This window comes from Lissotriton helveticus, chromosome 8 (assembly GCF_964261635.1).
Source record: "Lissotriton helveticus chromosome 8, aLisHel1.1, whole genome shotgun sequence".
Lineage (NCBI taxonomy): Eukaryota > Metazoa > Chordata > Amphibia > Caudata > Salamandridae > Lissotriton > Lissotriton helveticus.
The window spans coordinates 1137393133-1137418636 of record NC_136069.1 but is presented as its reverse complement, the minus strand read 5'-3'; the positions used below and the strand labels follow the sequence as shown (position 1 = coordinate 1137418636).

At 42.5% G+C, this 25504-nt stretch overlaps 1 protein-coding gene across 1 annotated transcript in view; it reads left to right on the top strand.

The window, feature by feature from the left end:
• IL18R1 (interleukin 18 receptor 1) overlaps window positions 1–25504 on the top strand; it is a 305537-nt gene that overhangs the window by 136204 nt on the left and 143829 nt on the right. The window contains 1 exon segment of the mRNA XM_078658948.1: window positions 1538–1606. Coding sequence (XP_078515074.1) covers window positions 1538–1606 — 69 coding nt within the window.

Here is a 25504-nt window from a genome sequence, read left to right as displayed (position 1 = left end):
GGCATTCTGTTAACAAGTACCACAATTATGTTTTTAAAGGACCAATTAAAGAATGCTAAAGGTGTTACAACACAACCAGACATTATCATACAAAGGGGCATTCTGGAGTCCCTTTTGTTGTTGACTGTCATTGATGTAAGACTGGGTAAAATGATAAATCGTTGTTTCTTTTCACTATAAGAATCCTTTAAGAAGTGACACCAGATATCTTCATTAAGACATTATCTGGGAATGAGGTGCCAGTTTATGGACAGGCTATGATAGTTTATGGACTATTACTGACAATGTATGCCCATATGGTGCCCTCTTATGTCCATATTTTGCACTGTCTGCCCTGATAGTGTCACTTCACTCCTTTCTTCGGGCTGTTCATTGGGAGCATCTGAAATATCAAGTCTTCCACAGACATGTGCTTGCATTGTTTTACCACATAATATTTAAAGCAATTCTCCAATTGGCATACACCACAAGACCCATTGGAAATAATTTATAACTGATCAACTGAGATCTTCAACTGTTTATGTCTAGAATGGTTGCTCCTGAACATGTAATTGACTGGAAGGTAGTTGAACCCTAACCAATCTAATAAAGTAACCCGTTTAGTTGTTGCTCCCATGCAGGTGAAACTCAGTAGCAATACTTTATTTTTCAAAAGAAAACACCCACGGGCCAGGTAGTTGCGAATCCAGGTTCCTTACTAATTAAATAATTCACTTTATTTCTTTTTTATTTGTTTACGTGTGCATCTATTTATTAAATGCACGAAATAAAACCTGCCTGCGGCCAGATTACTTTATTCCCAAATAAGAAACTATTTGGGGCATATTATCAAGGGATTTATCTCCGCTTTTTTGGCTTTAAAAGCCAAGAAAGCGGAGATAAAGTTATCTCCCTATCAGCAACAGGGTGCTAACACGCAAATTCGCATGTTTGCACCCTTTTTCTCTACGCTTCCCCTTGCATCTCTAATGAGATGCAAAGGGGGAGTTCCAGAGAAAAATAATAGGAGAAATGTTGTTAAGCGACATTTCTCCTATTATCAAGGATTTCGCTAACCCTGTTAGTGATAAAAAAAGCAGCGCTAACCGCGGTTAGCACTGCTTTTTTTACACCTGGTATTTTCCTGACTTAGCCATGATATCCTATGGAAGGTGGATATCATGGCTAAGTTTGTGAGCCCCTATCATCAAGCTAACACCAAACTTCGAGAAATTATCGTTGGTTTTCCAGCGATAATCTCTCATTTGGCAGTTAGCGCGAGGATTTTTATCACTTCAGAGATAAACCTTGCTAATAGCAAGTTATCTCTGCGATAATTTCCGGCGATGCTTAGCGTTAAAAAATTCGATGCTTAGCATAGTTAGCGATAAATATCGCTAATCGTTGGTAATATGCCCCTATTACTTTTCTGTTGGGCTCATTTGGATGTTGCTGTAAAGAAAAAAATCCAGATTTACGTTATACTCCGTCTGAATTTCAGTTATTAGCCATATTATATAAAATATTAATTAACACATGTCCCCTTAATATTCCACAGATTCTGAAGAAATTATGCAGCCAAACATCATTGGAAAGGATGGAGTTAATTATGAAGACGTCATCATAGGTATTGGCTGTGTACTGCCTTTTCTTTTTATTGGTACTTTCAGCACCTGAAGAAAAAATATTTCCATTTTGTTAATCAGTTGCTTTCTCCTGTTACTGATCTTAGCCCGCTCTATTACTCGTATTTTGACTGCCTAATGAACCAATTTTTAGGATCAAGGATCTCATTACATAAGCTGCAAGCGTTGGAACAACTTTTATTTCATCACTTGTATGACATTGCTCTCCAAACACATTAGAGAACGGGGTGGGATGACGTTGAAGTAAGTGGTCCTAGTCAATAAAGTTTTTTTTTCCGGACTTCGGCGGACCTGGGGCATGGACAAGGGGGCATATTATCAAGAACTGCGATCAAATTATCGCCGCTTTAGCGGCCGGAAACTGCTGCTAAAACGGCGATAATGGGCTTGATAATATGCCCTTGTGAATTCCCATAGCAGCCCAGGTTAACACCAGAACCTGGGCTGCTATGGGAATTCACAAGGACATATTATCAAGCCCATTATCGCCGTTTTAGCAGCAGGTTCCTGCCGCTAAAGCGGCGATAATTTTATCGCAGTTCTTGATAATATGCCCCAAGGTTCATGGTGCTACCCTTAGGTGTTGGTACAATCTTTTTTGATGAATGTTGTTTACATTTTTTATGAATATGCAGCTCCATGAGGGGAAATGCTGAGGGGCATATTATCAAGAGCGGCGTCAAAATTATAGCCACTTTAGCGGCAGGAAACTGCCGCTAAAGCGGTGATAATTTTAACGCCGTTTCTTGATAATATGCCCCTTTGTTTTTTGCAGATAGTGTTGTGCCATTTTGATCTTGAGTGGAGGATCCATTGATTGCTCCATAGAGGTGAATAGCATGCGGGTTATTCTCTTCTGCGCTCTCGCAGCTCATTGGTCTCTCTAAATTTAATCAGACTGTGGCAGATATCCGTCCCAGAAGAGCTGCAAATGCTGCCATCACTTTCCAGTGAACTGACTTTGCAGAAATGATATGATCTGATGCTAAGCTATAAGGCTTGTTAGATTTGGTAGTAACTGTGGAGGCTTGGATTAGGAACTCCCTTCTTGTCCATATTAAGAGGAAGGGTTCTCCTTACTCTTTGAGATCACTCCGGGTTCATGTACCTTACTCTTTGACACACCACTGAGGCCTATTCTTTGTTGTGGTTGAGTCATAGTTATACTTCTGTGCTTATTGACTGCTACGAACAACTAGAATGTCTAGTGTGACGTTCCCGGCTGGTTTCCTCCCCTTCCTTTTGGTCTCCGTGTCGGGGTACCCCTTCTCATCCCTCTGAATTGTAAGGCCCCCATGGACCTGGCAGTTTCATTTTCTTTCTATCAGCATCTGCAAGCAAAGAGCTGCTTCTAGGCAGGTGGTGGATCTATTTTGAGCTGCTGCATGGTGGTCAGACTATCCAATATGTCTTCATTGCCTGCCAGTTTCATTGGATAGTATATGATATGGCTTTCAAGCTGGTTGACTATTGATGGTATATCAATTATTTCAGAAGGACACTCAATCAGGTTGTCAGCTTTGTCCAACTGTTTTATAAAATGGCAAGTTTTGTGGCAAATATCAAAATGGCTCTTTGATCCCACTTACACGATCTCTGTTGTTTATAACTGTTGACACCCATGTGTGGATATTACTATAGGAGTAATGATGCTCAGGGTGTTGTACTGACGCTTATCGTCTCAGTATCTTACTCCATTTACCTACTTTCTTCTTCTTAAGTTAAATTGGCCACTGCATGACTACTGTAGCAGCCTTGTGTCATAGAAGGCACCAGATGAGGATGTAGGTCCATTGGCAACAAACATACATGCAAATAGATTGTCAAGTTACCCTTGCAGCCTGAATGGTTTGGTTTGTGCTTCCCTAGGATGGAGTACTAACGTTGGAGATTCAGGCATGAGTAAGAATGCCAATTTTTTAGGGCACATTATTATGGCAAATGGCTTGGGATGGCAGTTACTCATTTTACTATGTTCAATTACTTTACTCTATGTTTTGACTGTAACAGTACTGGAACTGTGTTTTTTTTCTTCAAGCACTTGAGGTAGGACTCATGTTAAAAGATAGCAAGGTGTTTGTGAACTTGTCCTGTAAACCTCCTTCCCTTCCTCTGAGTTTTGTTGGTGCATTTGGGGCTTTGAATAATGTGCAGAAGTGTACGAGCGAGCTGTCAAAGTTGAAGATGATGGGCATGATTCACAAAGGTAAACTTAGAACTGCAGTGTGAGCTTAGACCTAAAGTCTAAGCGCTTTATTATGACTATGGTGGACCATCGGACTGCCGTAGCCATGTTGGCAATGCGGGCACCGCCGCACCGGCGGTCTGACTGTCCCATTACGACTTGGGCGGTCCGACCTCATTGGCACCACCACTACCTCTAGGGATCAGAGATCCCTGGTGGTACTTTTGAGACTACGATATGCTTGGCGGAGCTGCTGAGGCCTAGCTAAACATATTACGAGTTTCCTCTCTGCCAAGGTTTTCATGGCGGTGAGCCCACCATGAAAAATTTGGCAGAGAGGAAACAAAGGGGTGCCTCCAGGGCCCCCTGTTGCCTCTGCACCAGGGGATGCAAGCAGGAGGGCACTTGGTTTTTCCCCATGTCTGCATGAACCCCCAGGTCCTGCAGGGCATGGACTTTACAGTCCATGCTCTGCAGGAACCTGCAATGGCGTTCCCAGTGCCGTGGCCATTACAGCTCTCCTATTAGCCTTTAAACAGGCACCACCATAGGCAAGCTGCCGCAGGACCACCCAACCTGGATTCCAGTCAGTATCTGGCAGGATGTCTAAATATGGCTGTGGCGGTGCACGAGAAAGGCACTGGCGTGGCGGCCCTTATTCGGGAAACCAGGGAGACCGGAAAGGAGGACTGCTGCCGAATTCACTCAAGGCACTCAGGATCCACTCTAATCAAAAAGAGGGACAATTCTGGATACAACAGAGGAGGAAAAACACCCCCTGCGAGCAAAGACAAGAACTCATAAAGCCTGAGTAATTGGAAGAAACAGTGTAGCTAAAAATAAAACACGGCAAACTATATAACGAATTCTCTGACGAAATAGAGAATTGGATGTGAGGTCCTTCATTTATGGTGACCCCGGGGATACTCATCTGGTACCGAAAGACTATATGAAATAATAAAAAGAAGACTTGATTTTTTTAATCATACTGTCCTGAGGAAGGTGTTCTATAAAAACGAAGCACCGAAACGCGTCGACACACTGACCTCCGTATATTTACCGAAAATCCTTTTTTTTAAATGATGTGTATTGTTAAAAATGTATTGATCTAACATAAAATGTATGAGAACTGAATTTAATGTTGTTACTGCAAATATTATGTATAATTGATTTTAATGTAAGGTGAACACATTTGCATCTATTTTAAACTTTAAAAAATCTTTTTTAATAAAAAAAACACTAAGATACATACATGTTCATGTTGTGATTAGAATGTTTATATAGGGCTGTGTAGAGTTGGGTACTGGTCTAAACAAATGGTTTCCTGTAATTAATGTGAACGTAAGAGTCTAAACACACAGAAAGGAATCTCTTTTTTTGATTGCGGCGGACGCTCTCACACCGCCAAACTCATAATAAAGCCCAAAGTTTACACCTAAAGTCTAAGGGCCTAATTCACAAAGGTAAACTTAGACTGAAAGTCTAAGTTTAGACCTGAAGTCCAAGGTCCTCATTATGAGTCTGACTCATGGGATCGCGGCGGTATCGGTCTTCCGACTGCCCTATGACAACTAAGGTGGTCGGGCCACCCTTGGACCACCGCAACTGCCAGCTCTGATCCCTGGCAGTGGCACAGTGGTCTTGAGGCCATGGTCTCACAAGCATGTTACAACTTTCCTCTTCGCCACGGTGAGCCCCCCATGAAAACTGTGACAGAGAGGAAACAAAGACGGCCCTACAAGGCCCCCTGTTGCCTCAGGGCCATTGCGTACATGCAGGGGGCACATGTTGTGCCCACTGTGTGCATGCAGCCCAGTACCTTCACAGCATGGACTGCAGCAGTCCAAGCCATGCAGATACCGGTGTTGACATTCCCATTGCTGTGTGTATTGACACCATTGTGGGAACACCAAAGAACCGCAAGACGGACGGGAGAAAACTCCTAATTTGGCAGGCGATTCAACCACATGTTTAGCGGTGGTCCCGCACCGTACCACCAAACTCATAATGAGGCGCTAAGTTTAGACCAAAAATCTAACTTTACTAGTAGTAAAGTTAGACTTTTGGTCCACGTTTAGACCAAAAGTCTAACTTTACTACTAGTAAAGTTAAACTTTAGACCAAAAATCAAACTTTCTCTACTAGAAGTGAAGTTAGACTTTTGGTCTAAACTTAGCCCAAAAGTCTAACATCACTACTAATAAAGTTATACTTTAGGTATAAGCTGAGACTTCAGGTCTAAGCTTATGTCTATCAACGTTCGTCTTGGGTATTCTCTCCTTTTCTTGTCTGGACTAGGGTCCTACTTTGCCAAAGAAGGACCATTCAAAACTGAATGAATGTGGGGCTAGGGCTGCACGGTTTATGGACAATAGCTCGTGATGTATGATTCATCACGATGGTGAAGTCTGCACTACCAGTCAGTGCAGAGCAGCAAGGCTGTGACATTAGAACACTTTGCTGAGCACATCCTATTTCTCTTTTGGTGTTAGTCCGAACTGACTAAAATGCGACCGTGATCAGCATTGCTTTGATATGGACATCAGAGAAGTTGGTTAAAAAAATGATCAGAGCTTGCTTAAGTAACATATAACGTTTGGTTTCCGTTCATGGTCTATGGCCGGATTTATGTGTTTTTCTTACTCGTCTGTACTTCTCCATACTCTTATTGTGTCTAATTTATTTCATACAACTTTTACTTCAGCATTATTCCAATCCATATGCTAATCTTGAATCTAAATATTATTGACTAGATGTACATTAAACTGTAATCATTTTTAATAGTAACCTTAGCCCAAATTCCAAATGTTAAATTAAATCAAATAAACTAGTATTACATTGATAGGTAGCAGCACCTATATTCCTAATCTAACCTTTAATAGAGATTATTACATCCATTTAAAATTATTACAGTATCCACACAATAAATGACCAAAATTACATTATTTTTAATTATATTCATAACACCACTGCTTGATCATACTGAACCTTAAAAGTCGTTTACCTGTGAAGTGTTAGTAAACCTCAGTAAATTCACTCAAAACACGATTGTGAACAAAGTTAATAGCAGGGACGCAGTCGTCAAAGTAAAGAAGGCAAAACACAAGTTGGATACCTTTATCAGCACCTTTTGAGGAGGCTTTAGGGACTGATGGGTAGATGCATCAAGGTTTTTTTTTGCGATTCCTTATTTGCGAAAAATAAGTAATCGCAAATACGGAATCGCAAAAGTCAATGCATCATTTTATTCGCAATTTTTTAGCGATTCGGTAATATTCGCAAATTTTACCGAATCGCAGTGAAATTGCGAATTCTTAATTGCGAATTCGCATTTTGCGATATCGCAATTTGTGATTTTACACACATGAGGAATTTCATTACATCAACTGCCTGAAAGCCAGTACAGCAATTAGGCACAGCTGCTCCCTTTGTTGGAAAGTGAAGTTTGGCAGTTTGCTCTGTGTGTTTTCCCAGGAGGTTGCTGCTGCTGTGTGTGCCTGAGAAACCTTTTGAAAAATGGAAAATGAGAATCCTGTTGAAGAGGGGCCAGCCAGGAAAAGGAAAATTAAGTTTTCTGATCAAGAGTTGGAAATTTTAATTGAGGAGGTGACTGCAAGACAGGAACAGCTTTTTGGTAAGCTGTCTCTCAAGGTTCCTGAAGCTGTAAAAAGAAACCTATGGATTGCCATACAAGTAAAGGTTAACGCTGTAGGAGTGGCACATTGTGACATAAATAATTTACAAAAAAGATGGTATGACTTGCGCAGTCGTGCAAAAGAGAAGCTAGCAAACAGGATTAAATCTTCTAAGAAAACTGGAGGTGGAACACCCAGGGATCGACCCAACACATCCCTGGAAGACATGGTGGAAGGCACACTGTTGTCTGAGGCTGTTATTGGAGTCATAGTTACAAAAATGGGGTGGTGATGGACAGAGTATCTGAGTTAATCAGAACACTCCTACCCAGTCAACAGATCAGGGCTTGATCCATCACCGTTTTTTAGCTCACTGCACCATCCCAGTTCAGAACCTGGCTATATGCAAATTAGTCTGTCCCTGGCCCAGTGCATCATGGGAACAGGGCAGACCAAACTACCAAGCCAATTCTTCACTGGAAAGGAAACAAGCTTCCGGAGACCGGTTTCTGGCATTACAGCCGTCTTCGGCCCGGCTTGCTTGAATCCTGATGGTGCAATGAGCAAGGGACTCACGTCTGAGCATACCCTTCCACACTCATGGGGGCCAAAATAATTACAAAAAGGGGGTGGTGATGGACAGAGTATCTGAGTTAATCAGAACACTCCTACCCAGTCAACAGATCAGGGCTTGATCCATCACCGTTTTTTAGCTCACTGCACCATCCCAGTTCAGAACCTGGCTATATGCAAATTAGTCTGTCCCTGGCCCAGTGCATCATGGGAACAGGGCAGACCAAACTACCAAGCCAATTCTTCACTGGAAAGGAAACAAGCTTCCGGGGACCGGTTTCTGGCATTACAGCCGTCTTCGGCCCGGCTTGCTTGAATCCTGATGGTGCAATGAGCAAGGGACTCACGTCTGAGCATACCCTTCCACACTCATGGTGGCCAAAATAATTACAAAAAGGGGGTGGTGATGGACAGAGTATCTGAGTTAATCAGAACACTCCTACCCAGTCAACAGATCAGGGCTTGATCCATCACCGTTTTTGGAGTCATAGACATTGATACTTCTGAGGTTCCAACTCCATTTGAAGGTAAGAGAACTGTACATGCTGTTGATTGTCTGAATGGACACTAAAAATTGCAAGAGTCTTGAGAAAGTAGTTGGAATACAAGGTTTTCATTTATCTTGTGTTTGATATCTTACCTGTGTGTCACCAACAACAGTTAATTATTGTTTGGGAACTTGAAGCAGTGCATTATGGGAGTTGTAGTTTTTAAAGTCCATCATGTACACAAAACATCAAATTGCAATTCAAACTTTATTACTATAAAGAACTTTTAAGGATGAGACTGGGATCATGTGAATGTGTAGAAAATAACCTTTTATTAATTACGTTTAGGAAAGTGCAAACTTTTAATAACTACATGTTTGCATTTCTTTAATCATAGAGGCACTGCAGGAAATAATTGAGCAGGATTTGAGGGTTTTCAATAACCAAGAAGTTCAAGAAAATGAAGAGGGAAATGCCCCTAGCACATCAGCATCCATTTTACAAACAGGGGAAAGACAGAGAGTACGACAACTGCTCCAAACTGATTCTGAAACAGAGCAGAATGACAATGTTGTTGAAAGGCAACCTCAAAGCACTACCACAGTCACAAATAGCAGGCTGAGTAGGCGAAGGAGACTTCAGCAGTTTTCTTTGCGCAGAGGTAATGTGAATTTTGGAGAGGGTCCCATCACTAGCAATCTTGTGGAAGACAAAATACTCAAGATACAGCGCCTGCAAGGGAAAGACATTAGATTAATTAAAGGGAAACTTGGACATATCAGCAAGCAAATGGGTTCCTTCACAAGCAGTATGAATAAAATGATAAATGTAATGAAGACAGGGCATGAAACATCTTCATTGAAGCTTGACCGCATTGCCAACTGTTTGGAGACCATGTGAACATTGATGCAAAAACATCAAAATATAAGTGGCAAAAGGCAGGTACGACTTCTGAACAACATGCAGGCTCATAACAGGCAAATGGCTCGCCTTTCCAATTGTACAAGTGCCCTCTGCAAGCAGACCCTTTCAACCCAGGTGCTCTTGATGAAAACATTTGAACATATTCAAAAGGGAATGGGGACTAACTATGATCCATGCACAGTGAAAAAAATGCAGGAAAGGCATTAGGAGTGCGTGGCCGTAAGAAATGACATGTCTGTGATGCCTCTTGATTGGTATTAATAATGTCAAAGTTACCTATGGGGCAATGTTTATCATTTCAACATTTCTAATTTAAAGTTCAGTTTCAAGTTTGCAAAACAATCAAAGTCCATGAATTTAATGCATTTATGTTTCACTTTGAATGGAAATTTACACTGATTTCAAATAAAAAAAATACAGAGTATGTTTCCTACCTCATTCAGAAGTAATGCTGTGTGATCTCTGCCCTTCTCCTTCTCCCCTCTGCTGCCTCTGGTCCATGTGCTCTTGCTTGTGGTTGAGGAGGCTGATTGTCTTGTTGAGGTAAAACATCTTCTTCTTCAAGTTCTATGCCTCTCTCTGTTGCTAGATTGTGCACCATTGCACATGCTGCAACTATTTTGCAGCAAATGTCTGTTTGATATTGTAATGCATCACCAGTCTTATGAAGTTTTCGAAAGCGTGATTTCATCACCCCAAAGGTCCTTTCTATCACATTCCTGGTAGTTATGTGAGCCTGGTTGTAATGCTGCTCTTTCCTGGAAGTTGGATTTAGGTATGGTGTTAAAATATAAGACCTTACTGCATAGGCACTATCTCCTGTAATAGAAAACAATGGATTTTTAAAAATGCACAGAGAAAAAGTGTGGAGTTAAAAGGAAAATCTCTATCAATTTTGGAAAAAATATTTAGCAAGCAGATATCCATCACCAAATTGACCAGCAAGCAGTCTAGCATGAATGGCACTGTGTCTAAAAATGTAGGAGTCATGGGCACTTCCAGGGTAACTAGCAACTATGTCTGTGATGATGATTTTGGAATTACAAATTGCTTGGATGTTAAGGGAATGGAAGCATTTTCTGTTGCAAAAGATATACTCATTTTCAGAGGGTGGGCAAATGGGAACATGTGTGCCATCTACACAGCCAATCACATGTGGAAATTGAGCCATGTTGTAAAAATCTAGTTTGGTTTTCATCAACTCCAGTTAAGTGCTTGGAAATTTAATATGATACCTTATTCTTTGTAACATGGCATTTAGAAAGGCATTAACAAATCTGGAAAGTGAACTCTGGGAGACACCACCAGCAATGGCTATTACTCCCTGAAATGACCCAGAAGCAAGGAGGTGCAGTGAACACAATACCTGCACATGGGTTGGTATTGCTTGTGTCCTGCGTGTTTGCCTCTGCAAAATTGGGTCCAATTCTTGAATTAAGTCTAAAATTAAGTTAGCATTCAACCTATACTTAGCAAAGATCTCTGCTTCAGTCTGCCCTAGTAAGGTAATGCGCACTCTGAAGATTCTCTCTTGTATTAGCCTTCTCCTCCATCCTGCAGCTACTCTCAACCTCTGCCTGCGAGCCAAAAAGAAAAGTGCAGCCATCCTGAAATGCAAAATCAAGGTCTATGAGGTCCTTATATGCAGCACTGATGATTGTCAGCTGTAGTGAAAAAAGTTAGTTAAATTAGCACCAGGTTCAACTTCTTCTAATTTTAAGAATTCCAATTTGCGATTTCTTAAGAAATCGCTAATTGCGACTTTTCATGCATTGCATTTTTTCGCAATTTAATTGCGATTCGCAAATGTAGCAATTTTTTTCCGAAATCGCAAAATATTTTGCGATTCCTAAAAAAGCGAAAAAAACTTTAAATTTGATGCATCCCAAAACCATGAATTGCATTCGCAAACGGCCGAATTTGGCGATTCGCACCGTTTGCAAATGCAATTCTGTTTGATGCATCTATGCATGAACCTCCATCAGGAGGGAGTGGCCGTGGGACAGACTACTGCACATTTGTTTCCGTTTCCTTGTGTTAATATGGCAGTTACCTCAAGTAGCTTCACTCTGTCGTTTGTAATTGCAGACTTCTTTATTCGTCGCTGGTCCTGGACAAGGTTGCAGTGCAGGGCAGTGAGACTTTACCTGCAGCTGCTTCCATTTCATCTCTTTTCCATAATAAGTTAAAGAGAATGGTGGGCTGGTGAGTAGCAGGCCCTACCTCCACTGCTGAAAGACTGTATGTAACCTGAGGAAAAACAAAAGGTGACAAGATTCCTGTCCAGGCAGGAAATGGCCCCAGGAAAGTATTGCAGGTGCGTCAGACAACACTTCTTAATACATGCTATTGGCAGTGTATTGTTGTCTGTTCCCATAAAGGTGCCTTTCCCATGAGTGGATGACAGCCCTCTGAGCACGTAGAGATAAAGGTGAGTCTATATTCCACAGATGCCTGTGAATCACGAGGGCGGGCAGCTCAGCCAGACATGACAGCCACCTCCCTGCTGATACATCAAGAGGCACATCAGGGCAGGCCACACTCCTGTGTGCATGTTCAGGCACCACTGTGTCTGCCTGCTAATGTGGGGCTTCCAGGGAAGGGCTCCCAAGCAGGAGTGAGCCCAGGAAGGGGGCTGTGGCAGTTACATGAACGAGACCTGTCTTAAAAGGCTTGTAACAGCTGGGTGGTAGGTAGGCACTGTCCCAGGACCTTGTGTTTTATATTTCCCTAACTTAACCAGGTTAGTGTCTCCCCAGTACAGCAGTAACATAAAGGGCAGGGAGGCTTTGGAGAATGGATGTCATTCGGTCCCAAATGGAGCAAGACCAAAGGCACATGTTACTGAGTAAAAGCTGATCATTCTTTACACAACACAAAAAACACTTATGACACTAGAACGCTAATGTACATTTTGCACACATGTAGAAAAACATCACTGAAACTGGGGAAAATGTAAGTACCAGCACCATAGAAGTGTGCTTGGATTTGTAGAACTAGAAGGGCCATATTTATGAGGCCCTACTGCCAATTTTGCGCTGCCGGAACGTCACTTTTTTGATGTTCCGGTGGCGCAATGTGCCATGGCATATTTATAAAGCCACGTAAAGACACTTTGGGGCCTATTATGATTGCGGTTTTTCCGCATCCTCTGGGCCGGCGGAAGCCACCGCCAGCCCGGAGGATGCGAAAAAAACGCAGCGGACCCAACAAAGACCCACCGCCACATTAGGATGGCTGGTGGGTCCTGGTTTCCGTCCGCAGCTTTTCCGCCGCGGTTGGCTTACAACCGCGGTGGAAAAGCTCTAATATGGTGGCGGTGTCTTTCAGACACCGTCCGCCATATTAGGAAGGGCTTTAAAAAATGCTTTTCCGCGGCCGGTTTTCCACCGTGGAAAAGCATGTGTAACTTCACTGCGGGGGCCCGTTGTGGGCCCCCTAGGTGAAGGGGGGTTGGGGGGTGCACATGGGGGGTACCTATGGTACCCCCTGCATTTGTATGCAGAAATCGGCAGGCACCGCAGGGTGCCTGCCGCTTTCTGCATACAAATGCAATGTGTGCATTTTTACCATTGCGGCGGATGCAGCTTGAAGCCGCACCCGTTGCAATGGTAAAAATAGAGGATGTGACTGCCAGGGTGGCGGTCACATCCTAATTGCACAGGAGGGAACTCCGCAGGCAATGCGGAGGTTCCCTCCTGCTCTATGGTGGCGGACAGACTCAGGTCCGTCCGCCATCATAATCGGCCCCATAATGTGGCTTTTCATGGCCTTATAAATATGTTCCACTTTCACGCAGAAAACTGCATGAAACGGGTGTTTCATGGGTGTTGCTGTGGGTGTTCCAATGCAACACCCATAGAACCTGACACATTCCCAGATTTACGAAAAATTGTAAACCTGGGAAGACGTCAGAACCTAAGGGAGGCGCAACGTGGAGACATTTTTTTATTTCTCCTCGTGCTTTCTTTTTTCCATGTGTGCTGCATTCTGCATTACACATGGAAAAAGGAAATCTCCTCTTGTGATTGATTTTGTGCAGGAAGTTGTCCCTTCCTGCACAAAATCAATAAGCCCCCGCATCGCAGGTATCTTTGCATTCCAGTCCTTTTCCCCAGTGCACTATGGGCTGCTATGCGCCAATGCAGGTACCCTTGCATGATGCAAGGGTACCGGCATTGGCGCATAGCAGCCCATAGTGCACTGGGGAAAAGGACTGGAATGCACTACATCACATAGATGCTGCGCATTCCTGCCCTTTTGTTTTGATGTAGGGTAGCACAGCAAGATCCTTATGGTGCTGGCCTATGTCAAAACCTCAAACATGAGGCCCAGAAGAATCTAAATGGAATGGGCCTCATAATGAAAAGTGTTTCATCACTGTGTGAAAACAGCGATGCAACACTTTTCAGTGCATTCTCCTTGTGACACCATGGAGGCGCCGTATTTACTTTACTGCGCTCCATGTCGCAAGGATTTACAGACACGCCAGTATTCTTGGCGTATCAGTAGGCGCAAAAGTGGCGCATTGCTGGGGTCTGTCTGAAAACAGAAGTAACTCCAGCAATGTGTCCTTTCACATGGGGCAAGCCCCATAAGAAAGGGCTTGCGTCAGTCTTACACCTGCTGTGAGGATTTGACGCAGTGGCGTCCTAGAAGTATCATGGTGAAATCCTATAGATTTTTCAAACAAATGGAGGATCCCCTAGTGATGGATGTCAGGGAGGGGGAGTTAAAGTTGACACAAAGAGTCCCTATGTTTTGAAGCAGCCTTAGATTGCTGAGGGAAACAATCCCAAGGGGTTTTCTTACAGAGAGTTTATCACGGGACAAAAACAGCAGTGAGCCAATAACAGTAAGCACCAAACAATAAACTGTGATGGAATGATAAGTATAAACAAAGAGATAAAAATTCAATTCGAGATTTATTTGGACCTCCCAATTGGGTTACAATCTAAAAATAATTAAAAACAACTAAAACAGCCTTTTCGTGAAAGGGTTGCGATTTCAAATTAAAATGAACAGACAATACAATAAGCAAAACAAGTCGACGCGGCGTTTCGGTGGCTTTCAATCTTTACACCTTCATCAGGACAAACATATAATTTTCATAGAATCTATAAGTCAAACAACAGGAATTTAGTACCATGTCATGTTTCACACTTATAACGATACAGTTGGCTTACTCTCTTTACTTATTAAACAGTATTACGTCCCCTTAAGGCTAATTTTTCATTTTTTAAGGTATCTACATGTTGCCTAAGATACTTTCTCCTACCCCACTCTTTCTTTTAATGGAAAAAGTTACATTTTATTACTAATAGTCATCAACAATCTGGTACCTGCAATGTGATTCCAGATTCAAGTCTGATAAGTATATTCAGTTTTTTCTCTCAGCGTGGACTGGTTTTTGATGATTGAGTCACACTGGGAAGCTATAAGAAGTGTAGATAAGTTGTTATAGCTCCAGGTCCCTAAGCGATTGGGTATTGATGATACTGGTGTCTAGATGGCTTTAATACTCTAAAAAAAAACATTTACCTTTCAATACTGCCTCCACGTTTTCTTTTTGCACGGAGGAACCACCGTATATTAGTAAAGTCTTAAAACACTCGGTTTTTGTTGGGTGTCCTATTGGAAAAATACATGCCCCCCCTTAGTCATTGTTGGAATATATGGGTCAAAAGAAAAAGGCAAAACGATTCGTGGGGGCAAATATTTATGATTTATCCGCAGTGCACTCACCAACTACGAGTATTTGACGTTGCCGCTGTGCTCTTTAAATTATGCACTTCCACTCTGTGGTATTATTGTCAAGTCAGCAATGTCTAAAAAAACAAGATTTATTTCGACCAGATCAAGAAGGGGATAATTTCAATCTTTACACATGTTGTTTTTCTCTGAATTCCTTATTGAGAATATTTCTTAGTTTTTCAGACTTAGGTATTGTCTATAGACTTATATATAGTTTAATCCCTAATGTCGTCAAATGAGGGATACCTTTCGACATTACCCCATCTATCATTTAATCAGTTTTGAAATTATATCCACATAATTTTACCAGAGATTATTTCCTAACTTCCCTTTTGCAGATATTTACAGATATTTGTTGGTCAGAGACAGGTGAGGCAACGTGTTATTTACACTAAATTAGAGGTAAACCCTCTGGGGGCTTGGAGTACCCATGTATTCTTGCCCCTTTAGGACTATTGTGAGCGTGGTCGTGGGGACCCCGTTTAAGCAAAGCCCTCTTGCAGCCCATACCTCTAGTTTCCTGGTCGGCCTCCCTGTTCCTCCGTGCGTCCGCCTTCGTCTTGATTCAAAGGGTAATCTGGGCTCTCCGGCGCCGTGTTTTTATGCTGGCTCTACTCCGCTTAACCCGGAAGTTCAAGCCGGCTTTCTATTCTGCGGTGTTTTATCACGATCAATAACTCCCAAATCGGGGGATTCGATTAGATTTTTGTTGGTATGTCATTAATTTTTTTCCAGTGTTATTAAAATTGTATTTGGGATCTGATTATTATCGTGTTCAAGCCCTCCACCCGGAAGTAATTCACGGGGACTCTCGGCATTAGATTAATAATTTCGATGTTAATGTCGGAAATACCCCATCCCATTCTTTTATTAATTGTTTATTGGGATGCTATATTCTTCCACTTCCTCTCAACTTAATTTAGAATATTGGTGATTCGATCAAAAAGTAGCGCGGCCATTTTGGATTGGGTGATTCAAACAGAGAAGAGGACTAAAGCATCGCATGGCTAGACTAAGGCATCGGCGTTAGAATAGTAAATTCGATATTAATATCGGAAATACCCCATCCCGCTCTTTTATTAATTGTTTATTGGGATGCTATATTCTTCCACTTCCTCTCAACTTAATTTAGAATATCGGTGACTTGATCAAAAAGTAGCGCGGCCATTTTAGATTGAGTGATCTAAACAGAAAAGAGGACTAAAGCATCGCATGGCTAGAATAGGAGCGACCACATAGGTTGCACAATCATACAAAGAATTAGAAAAATAATCATTTATAAATTGAAATTATATATATTCTTTCACATTACCCCAATATAATCCAACATTTATATATAAAAGGTACAGGAATGTGTTGTATCGGAATGTGTTGTATATATAAAACGAAAAAGATTTTTATACATTGTTCCTTATTATATGGTCACTAAAAAATGTTCATGACGACATTATGTTACAACTTATTTTATAGATGGAATAATTAATGACAATTCCGAGAGAGCTTCCCATAGGATTTCATCAATTCTCCCCACTTAGTACTAGCTGTACATATAACATATTACATTGTTGTTCACATGAGTCACTTAATACCTACACAAACATTTTTACAAAACAATTTCCGTTCATCGTTAAGCATTAATGGAATACAATTTCCTGATTTGTGTCATATATCTGTCTCTCCTAGACTAAAGTTTGGGTCTCTCAAGTATTATAGAATAAGTCTCTCCCATTCTTCTCTATTATTTAGACCGGTTCTAAAAGAATTGAATAAGGACATGTAAAATTGTTCCCTTTTCTTTCTTTTGGTCGTGGTGTCACCACCTCTTATGTTTTGGGTGATTGCTTCCACTCCGCACCATTTTAAATCATTAATACTGTGGTTATGCGCAAGCCAATGTTCCACTAAGGGAGCGGTTTGTTTCTTCGTGCGAATTGCGGATTTATGTTCCGTAATTCGTGTTCTAATCTCCCTGGCTGTCTCTCCAATATATACTTTGTTGCACGGACATTTGATCATATAAATCATATTTTTCGTCCTACAATTCATAAAACTTTTCAATTTGTGATTTATACCATTATGCGAGATAGTGTTCCCTTTTATTTGGGATTCACAATTGGAACATACCTTTAAAGAGACCAAACCAGAACCCTTTCTAACAATCCAAAAAACCCCTCTTCCAACAGGCAACTTTGCTTACAATATGTGTTCCAATTGTGATGATTTAAAATGGTGCGGATATATATATATATATCTATTTCGCTATTGTGAAAGTATCTCTCCGATACAACACATTCCTGTACCTTTTATATATAAATGTTGGATTATATTGGGGTAATGTGAAAGAATATATATAATTTGAATTTATAAATGATTATTTTTCTAATTCTTTGTATGATTGTGCAACCTATGTGGTCGCTCCTATTCTAGCCATGCGATGCTTTAGTCCTCTTTTCTGTTTAGATCACCCAATCTAAAATGGCCGCGCTACTTTTTGATCAAGTCACCGATATTCTAAATTAAGTTGAGAGGAAGTGGAAGAATATAGCATCCCAATAAACAATTAATAAAAGAGCGGGATGGGGTATTTCCGATATTAATATCGAATTTACTATTCTAACGCCAATGCTTTAGTCTAGCCATGCGATGCTTTAGTCCTCTTCTCTGTTTGAATCACCCAATCCAAAATGGCCGCGCTACTTTTTGATCGAATCACCAATATTCTAAATTAAGTTGAGAGGAAGTGGAAGGATATAGCATCCCAATAAACAATTAATAAAAGAATGGGATGGGGTATTTCCGACATTAACATCGAAATTATTAATCTAATGCCGAGAGTCCCCGTGAATTACTTCCGGGTGGAGGGCTTGAACACGATAATAATCAGATCCCAAATACAATTTTAATAACACTGGAAAAAAATTAATGACATACTAACAAAAATCTAATCGAATCCCCCGATTTGGGAGTTATTGATCGTGATAAAACACCGCAGAATAGAAAGCCGGCTTGAACTTCCGGGTTAAGCGGAGTAGAGCCAGCATAAAAACACGGCGCCGGAGAGCCCAGATTACCCTTTGAATCAAGACGAAGGCGGAGGCACGGAGGAACAGGGAGGCCGACCAGGAAACTAGAGGTATGGGCTGCAAGAGGGCTTTGCTTAAACGGGGTCCCCACGACCACGCTCACAATAGTCCTAAAGGGGCAAGAATACATGGGTACTCCAAGCCCCCAGAGGGTTTACCTCTAATTTAGTGTAAATAACACGTTGCCTCACCTGTCTCTGACCAACAAATATCTGTAAATATCTGCAAAAGGGAAGTTAGGAAATAATCTCTGGTAAAATTATGTGGATATAATTTCAAAACTGATTAAATGATAGATGGGGTAATGTCGAAAGCTATCCCTCATTTGACGACATTAGGGATTAAACTATATATAAGTCTATAGACAATACCTAAGTCTGAAAAACTAAGAAATATTCTCAATAAGGAATTCAGAGAAAAACAACATGTGTAAAGATTGAAATTATCCCCTTCTTGATCTGGTCGAAATAAATCTTGTTTTTTTAGACATTGCTGACTTGACAATAATACCACAGAGTGGAAGTGCATAATTTAAAGAGCACAGCGGCAACGTCAAATACTCGTAGTTGGTGAGTACACTGCGGATAAATCATAAATATTTGCCCCCACGAATCGTTTTGCCTTTTTCTTTTGACCCATATATTCCAACAATGACTAAGGGCGGGCATGTATTTTTCCAATAGGACACCCAACAAAAACCGAGTGTTTTAAGACTTTACTAATATACGGTGGTTCCTCCGTGCAAAAAGAAAACGTGGAGGCAGTATTGAAAGGTAAATGGTTTTTTTAGAGTATTAAAGCCATCTAGACACCAGTATCATCAATACCCAATCGCTTAGGGACCTGGAGCTATAACAACTTATCTACACTTCTTATAGCTTCCCAGTGTAACTCAATCATCAAAAACCAGTCCACGCTGAGAGAAAAAACTGAATATACTTATCAGACTTGAATCTGGAATCACATTGCTGGTACCAGATTGTTGATGACTAATAGTAATAAAATGTAACTTTTTCCATTAAAAGAAAGAGTGGGGTAGGAGAAAGTATCTTAGGCAACATGTAGATACCTTAAAAAATGAAAAATTAGCCTTAAGGGGACGTAATACTGTTTAATAAGTAAAGAGAGTAAGCCAACTGTATCGTTATAAGTGTGAAACATGACATGGTACTAAATTCCTGTTGTTTGACTTATAGATTCTATGAAAATTATATGTTTGTCCTGATGAAGGTGTAAAGATTGAAAGCCACCGAAACGCCGCGTCGACTTGTTTTGCTTATAGTATTGTCTGTTCATTTTAATTTGAAATCGCAACCCTTTCACGAAAAGGCTGTTTTAGTTGTTTTTAATTATTTTTAGATTGTAACCCAATTGGGAGGTCCAAATAAATCTCGAATTGAATTTTTATCTCTTTGTTTATACTTATCATTCCATCACAGTTTATTGTTTGGTGCTTACTGTTATTGGCTCACTGCTGTTTTTGTCCCGTGATAAACTCTCTGTAAGAAAACCCCTTGGGATTGTTTCCCTCAGCAATCTAAGGCTGCTTCAAAACATAGGGACTCTTTGTGTCAACGAAATCCTATAGATTTCACTGCAACACTTCTAAGAGCCTTTTTGGTGGGGGAATGCCCACCCTGCGTACATTATACTTGATGCAGGTATAATATAGCACAGGGGTTTACAAAGTGATGCATCTGCTTAGATGCATCACTTTGTAAATATGTTGCAGTGTGGCACATATTTTACGCTGCCGGTGCGTCACAAAAAGTGACAAACCGGCGGTGCAAAAATTAAGCCCCAATGAGTTTAACATGCCTATTAATTGATTACTATGTTATTTACCTAAAATAGGTATGAAAATTATTGTTGAAAATGCTTTATTTGATATAATTTTGCAGTTATTAATGATGAAACTTTGTATCGCTATTGCTTTCAATGTAATGCATCACAAGAAATGAAAAAGTGGTGAAGAATCAATATGCAAATTGTTATACAAATGATACTGACAAAATCCTGTCCATCGTGGGCCACTTTTCAGTGGCTCTGGGGGCAAATGTAGTGCCCCCACTCACCTCTTCGCACAGTGTGCCATGCACATGGTGCATGGACATGCAGGATGTACATGCACGGCATCAGCATTTGCTGCAGCCCTTTTCCATGGCCGCAGAATATCCCTGCCATGTTCCCGACGGCCAGCATTCTATGCAGGCAGTCATCCACCCACATACTTGTCGGTTGTTTCCTACCCAGGGCAATAGCGGCCAGTGGTCCGACCGGCATCAAAATGATGCCTATAGATTCAGTAAAATAATTTCATTATAATGCTTTTTAGGAATAATTTACATGTATGTACTTTGAAAAATTGTAGTAATAGGCCATATTTAGGGTTGACCATTTCTATGCAATAATCACTGACAATGTTGCAATTACTTCTCTATATGATATACTTGATTTATTTAATTATGCTTAAACCTAATTATGAGTTTATTTTACTAAATAAGAATTGCTAACTTTCAAATTAGTTAAATTGCCTTTTTCCCTAAGCTGCATTATTTCATAGCCTAATGTAATGGATTTTTGCTATGTTTCCTCAAATGTTGCTTTATCTGTTCTGTTTATGTAACATACTTTAATCAATAATACATTTTTCCAGTAGCTCATTCTGAGTGAATTGGTGGAAACTTGACCTTTTGACTAAATCCATCAATGAATCAGGGGTTTATAAAGCACACTACTCACCCGTGAGGGTCTCAAGGCGCTGGGGAGGCAGCTCCGGATCAGTCGAAGAGCCAGGTCTTGAGGTCCTTCCTGAAGGTTTGCAGGGTGGGCGAGCGACTGATGTTCATGGGGAGCTCGTTCCAGGGCTTGGCTGCTATTTAGGAGATAGCTCTCCCATCAGTTCCATTTCTGTGGATGCAGGGGACCTCTGCCAGTGCAAGGTCGGTAGAGCAGAGGTTCCTCTTTGGTAGCTGGAAGGATACTCTCTCGTTGAGGTATTTGGGTCTGATGTTGTAGAGGTATTTTTAGGCGTGGGTGAGGAGTTTAAGATGATGCTGAGGTTGCATGTGTGGTCAGTGGGAGTGAGTGGATTCCCGAGGGCAGAGAGCCACCAGGTGTTGTCCCAGGCGGAGTTACGGGATCCGAGGATGAGGACCTCAGTTGAGCTTCAAACAGCTGTCTTTCATCCAGGCTGCCACATTCTTCATTCCTTCCTGGAAGCAGAGTCTGGTGTCTTCAGGATTCTTTGTGAGTAAGAGAAGGGTGTCGTCGGCATAGGATAAAATGCTGAGCCCATACTGTCTGACGATGGCGGCGAGAGGGGCCATGTCGAGGGCGGTTCCTTGTATCCCTGCGTCGTGAAGTCTGGCTGCAAGGTTGCAATGAGAAACGGTCAGTGGCGGCAAGGAAAGCGGTCTCGGTGCTGTGGTTGCTGCGGTATCCAGACTGGGAGGCATCTAGGATGTAGTTATCTTCGATGAAGGTGGTCAACTGGGCGTTCACAAGTCGCTCGCTGACTTTCACCACGAAAGAGAGGAGAGATATGGGCCGGTAATGTTTCAGGTCCGTTGGGTCGGCTGTCGGTTTCTTAAGGAGGGGTTTAACCTCTGCCCGTTTCATCGTCTGGGAAGATGTTGGACGTGAGGGAGGCGTTGATGGTCCGTCCCAGTTCGGGTACAATGACAGCGGCGGCCCTGTGGAATATGTACAGTAGGCAGGGGTCCGTGGGGGTTCCTGAGTGAGTTTTCTGCATAGTGGTTGTGGTTTGTTCGAATGTAGTGGGATTCCAGGTCATGATGGTTGGCCTATCGGCAGCATTGGTGGGGGAGATGTTGTCAGGCTTAGGTTCATTGAAGTTGTCATAGAGGGCCTTGATCTTCAGGTGGAAGCATGAGCTGAGTTTGTCGCAGAGTTGCGGAGAAGGTGTGACGTCTGCGGCTTCGCTGGGAGGTTTTGTGAACTGCTGTATGACGTAGAACAGTTCCTTGGCATTGGTGGTATTGGTCTGGACTTTGTCTCTTATGAAGGTCCGTTTGGTGTCCCTAATGCGCTGGTAATATTCCTTCAGGGCGCTCCTTTGGCTGTTCCTTGCCTCTGTCATTTTCTGGTTTCGCCAGGATTTCTATAGGCATCTGCAAGAGTGTCTGGCATCCTGTAGCTCAGTGGTGAACCAGGCGGCCTTCTGAGGGCGTAGTTTGGTGGGGTGTCAGAGGGGTGCGAGTTTGTCGGAGCAGTGGGAGATCCAGTGGTGAAGTTCTGTGGCTGCGGAGTTGGTGTCGGTCGTGGTGCTGGGGGGGTCTGGAAGGAGGGAGGTGAGGAGGAGTTCTTCTGTGACTTTGCTCCAGTTTCTTCGTGGCGTTCGCTGCGGGGGCTTGGGTGCAGTGGAGGTGTTGAAGGTGAAATGGACGCAGGGGTCTCAGTCCAGGGAGGTTGGGCGGTGTTGCTAAACGGATGTTTGTTCCTCCTGTGAAGAAAGGGTCAAGAGTGTGTCCAGCTCTGTGCCTGGGCATGTTGACCAGCTGCTTCAGGGCGAGGTTGCTCAGGAGAGCGGTGTTGTTGGGGTCATTGCGGTTGTCGAGGTGGAAATTCAGGTCCCGAGTAGAATGAAGTCCATGGAGAAGATTGCGTTGGGTGCGTCGAGCTCGGCTATGGTGGTTGGGGACTGGGTGCAGGGTATCAGCGGTCTGTAGATGAGGGTGCCCCGTAGGGTGGTCCTGGGGCTGGTCTGGATCTGGAAGTTGAGGTGTTCTGTGTTGGATTTGGGGTCGCTCATGCTTGACGTGGAGAGGCAGAGGGGGTTCTGGTGAGCAATGGCGAGTTCTCCTCCTGGGCGGTGGGGGCAGTCTTTTCTCTGGATCTTGTAGCCATCTGGGATGGCAGTCACGATATGGGGCAGGAGGTGGAGTTGGTCCTGGTTTCGGTGAAGAAGGCGACGTTGGGCGAGATTGTGTACATCAGGTCCCAGATTTCTACGGCGTGTTGGTGGAGGGAGCGCATGTTGATGAGGATGCACGTCAGGGTGTCAGTGGTGCATGCATCAGGCGGGCCTTTGGCAGTAGTGGGGGTCTTGTTGAAGGTGAAGGAGCTGCTGCAGGCTCTGCATGAGAACTGTCCATGGGTGGTGTTTGGAGAGGATTACTGGTGCTGGTCGTGTTCGGGTCACGGACAGGCCCAGACAAGCATGCCTTAGGTGAGCATTAAATAGGGGAGCGAGGCTCAGCTGGGAGGCGGGAAAACAGGCATGGGTAGAGGGGAGGGGCTGGAACAGCAATGGCAGGAAAGGGATAGGGGGATGCATGAGGGGGCAGGCACAGTGGGGAGGGTAATCGAGTAAGATAACAGAAAAAAAATTAAAGACAGATGCGAGGTGCCAGAATGAACACAGTTAATCATAATCAATGAAGAGCAACTAAGTATATTAGTTCTGTGTCAACTAAACTGTGAGGACAGAATGCACAGTTGTTTCGCATGAGCAAGATGGGAAAAACTGCTGGAGTATCAAATTTGTACCTGGTGAACAGAAGAATGGTCACATGACAGTCAGACCACTGTATGGTGACAACTGATGTCCAAAATGGACGATTTGGAGTATTGAAAGTGACTTCACAATGCATGAGACCCACACTACCGCCTACTACTACAGCTGCTGCTGTGGCTACTGCTGTTCTTAACATATTGACTGGAATCCTTCATTGCCAACACCCTTTCTTATTACCTTTCCATTCCCCATGACCAGTGCATTTTTTTCTTTGCTAACAAACTTGATTATATGGAGCCGTCTGATGAGAGACCTGCCCTGAACTTTCCTAATTTGTACTCCATTCCCCTTGCCCACACCCATGGACTTTTCATTACTGGACTCTAACTTGATCCCTTTACCCCTTCTAAGAGAACCCTTTGAGCCGTCCTCCTTCCTTTATTGATGGTCGGATTCGTTAATCTTAAACATCCTCTTTACGCATTCTTTATTTAGCAATAGAGTACTTTGACTACAAATGTGGTTTTATACTATATGCTGTAAGAATCATGACTGAACTGCTTACAATGTTACTTATATGCATTGATTTTGCATCTTTAATACAATATCCATACTATCTAATTTTAACTTAGTCTTTTATTGTGTCTCAATGTTCTTTCCGTAGAAACTGTGCTCAGGAGATATTGATTTCTAAATGCATGATAGGGAGAGTCATAGATTATTTTCAGAACATCAGGGTCTGTTGCTCCTATTCTGTGTAGCCACTGCAGAGCATTTAGTTTGTATAATCGTGGTTGGATTGAACTTTTCTAGAAGTTTGGGTCTTCCAATTGCAATACTCTATTTTTAAAGCATGGTTGTGAGGGTAGTGAATTAAAATCGTATCTCTAATTTGTGAATTGGATACCAATTAGTTGTCCTCACGAAATGAAATGAAAAATGAAAAATGAAATGAAATGAAATTTATACCGCGCAACTAAGCCCGTAGGCATCAAGGCGCCTAACAAAATAAGATCAAAAAGGCAGAAACCAAGCTAAGGATATGCACTGGCAAAAAGCCATGTCTTGAGTGCCTTTCTGAAGGCCTGCTTTGAAGGGAGGGTTTTAATGTCAGAAGGCAGAGAGTTCCACAGCCTTGGGGCCAGGGTTGAGAAGGCTCTGCCACCCCACCTAGCCCTACGGACACGGGGGACAGATAGCAGGGCTTTATTGGCCGAGCGCAGGGATCTGGAGGGGGTATACATTTTTAGCAGATCCCTTATGCCTCCTGACCTATTTGAGGCCAGGGCCCCATAGATCAAGCAGAGGGACTTGAACGAAATCCTGGCTTCTATTGGGAGCCAATGCAGTGCTTTTCTAGCAGCCGTAGCAGAGGCCCGCCTGGGCAGATCTAATACAAACTTTGCGGCCGCATTCTGCACCATTTGAAGTCGCGTGATGTGACTTTTGTTAATGCCAAGATATAGGGCATTGCAGTAATCCAGCCTTGAGCCTATCAGTGCAAGTACTATTTGCTTTCTTGCTGGGGGGGACAGATAATGTTTTATTTTCCTCAAGATATTTATTATGCCCCAGCAAGTAGAGATGGTCCTGCTTACTTGCTGTCCCAGCCCTAAATGAGGGTCAATCATAACTCCTAGGTTCCTAGCCAGGACGGTGGGTATAGGGCACACTCCGAGAGATGAAGGCCACCATTCCGCTGACCAAATGTCCTCCTTGCCTCCGAACACCAGAATTTCGGTCTTCTCGCCATTAAGC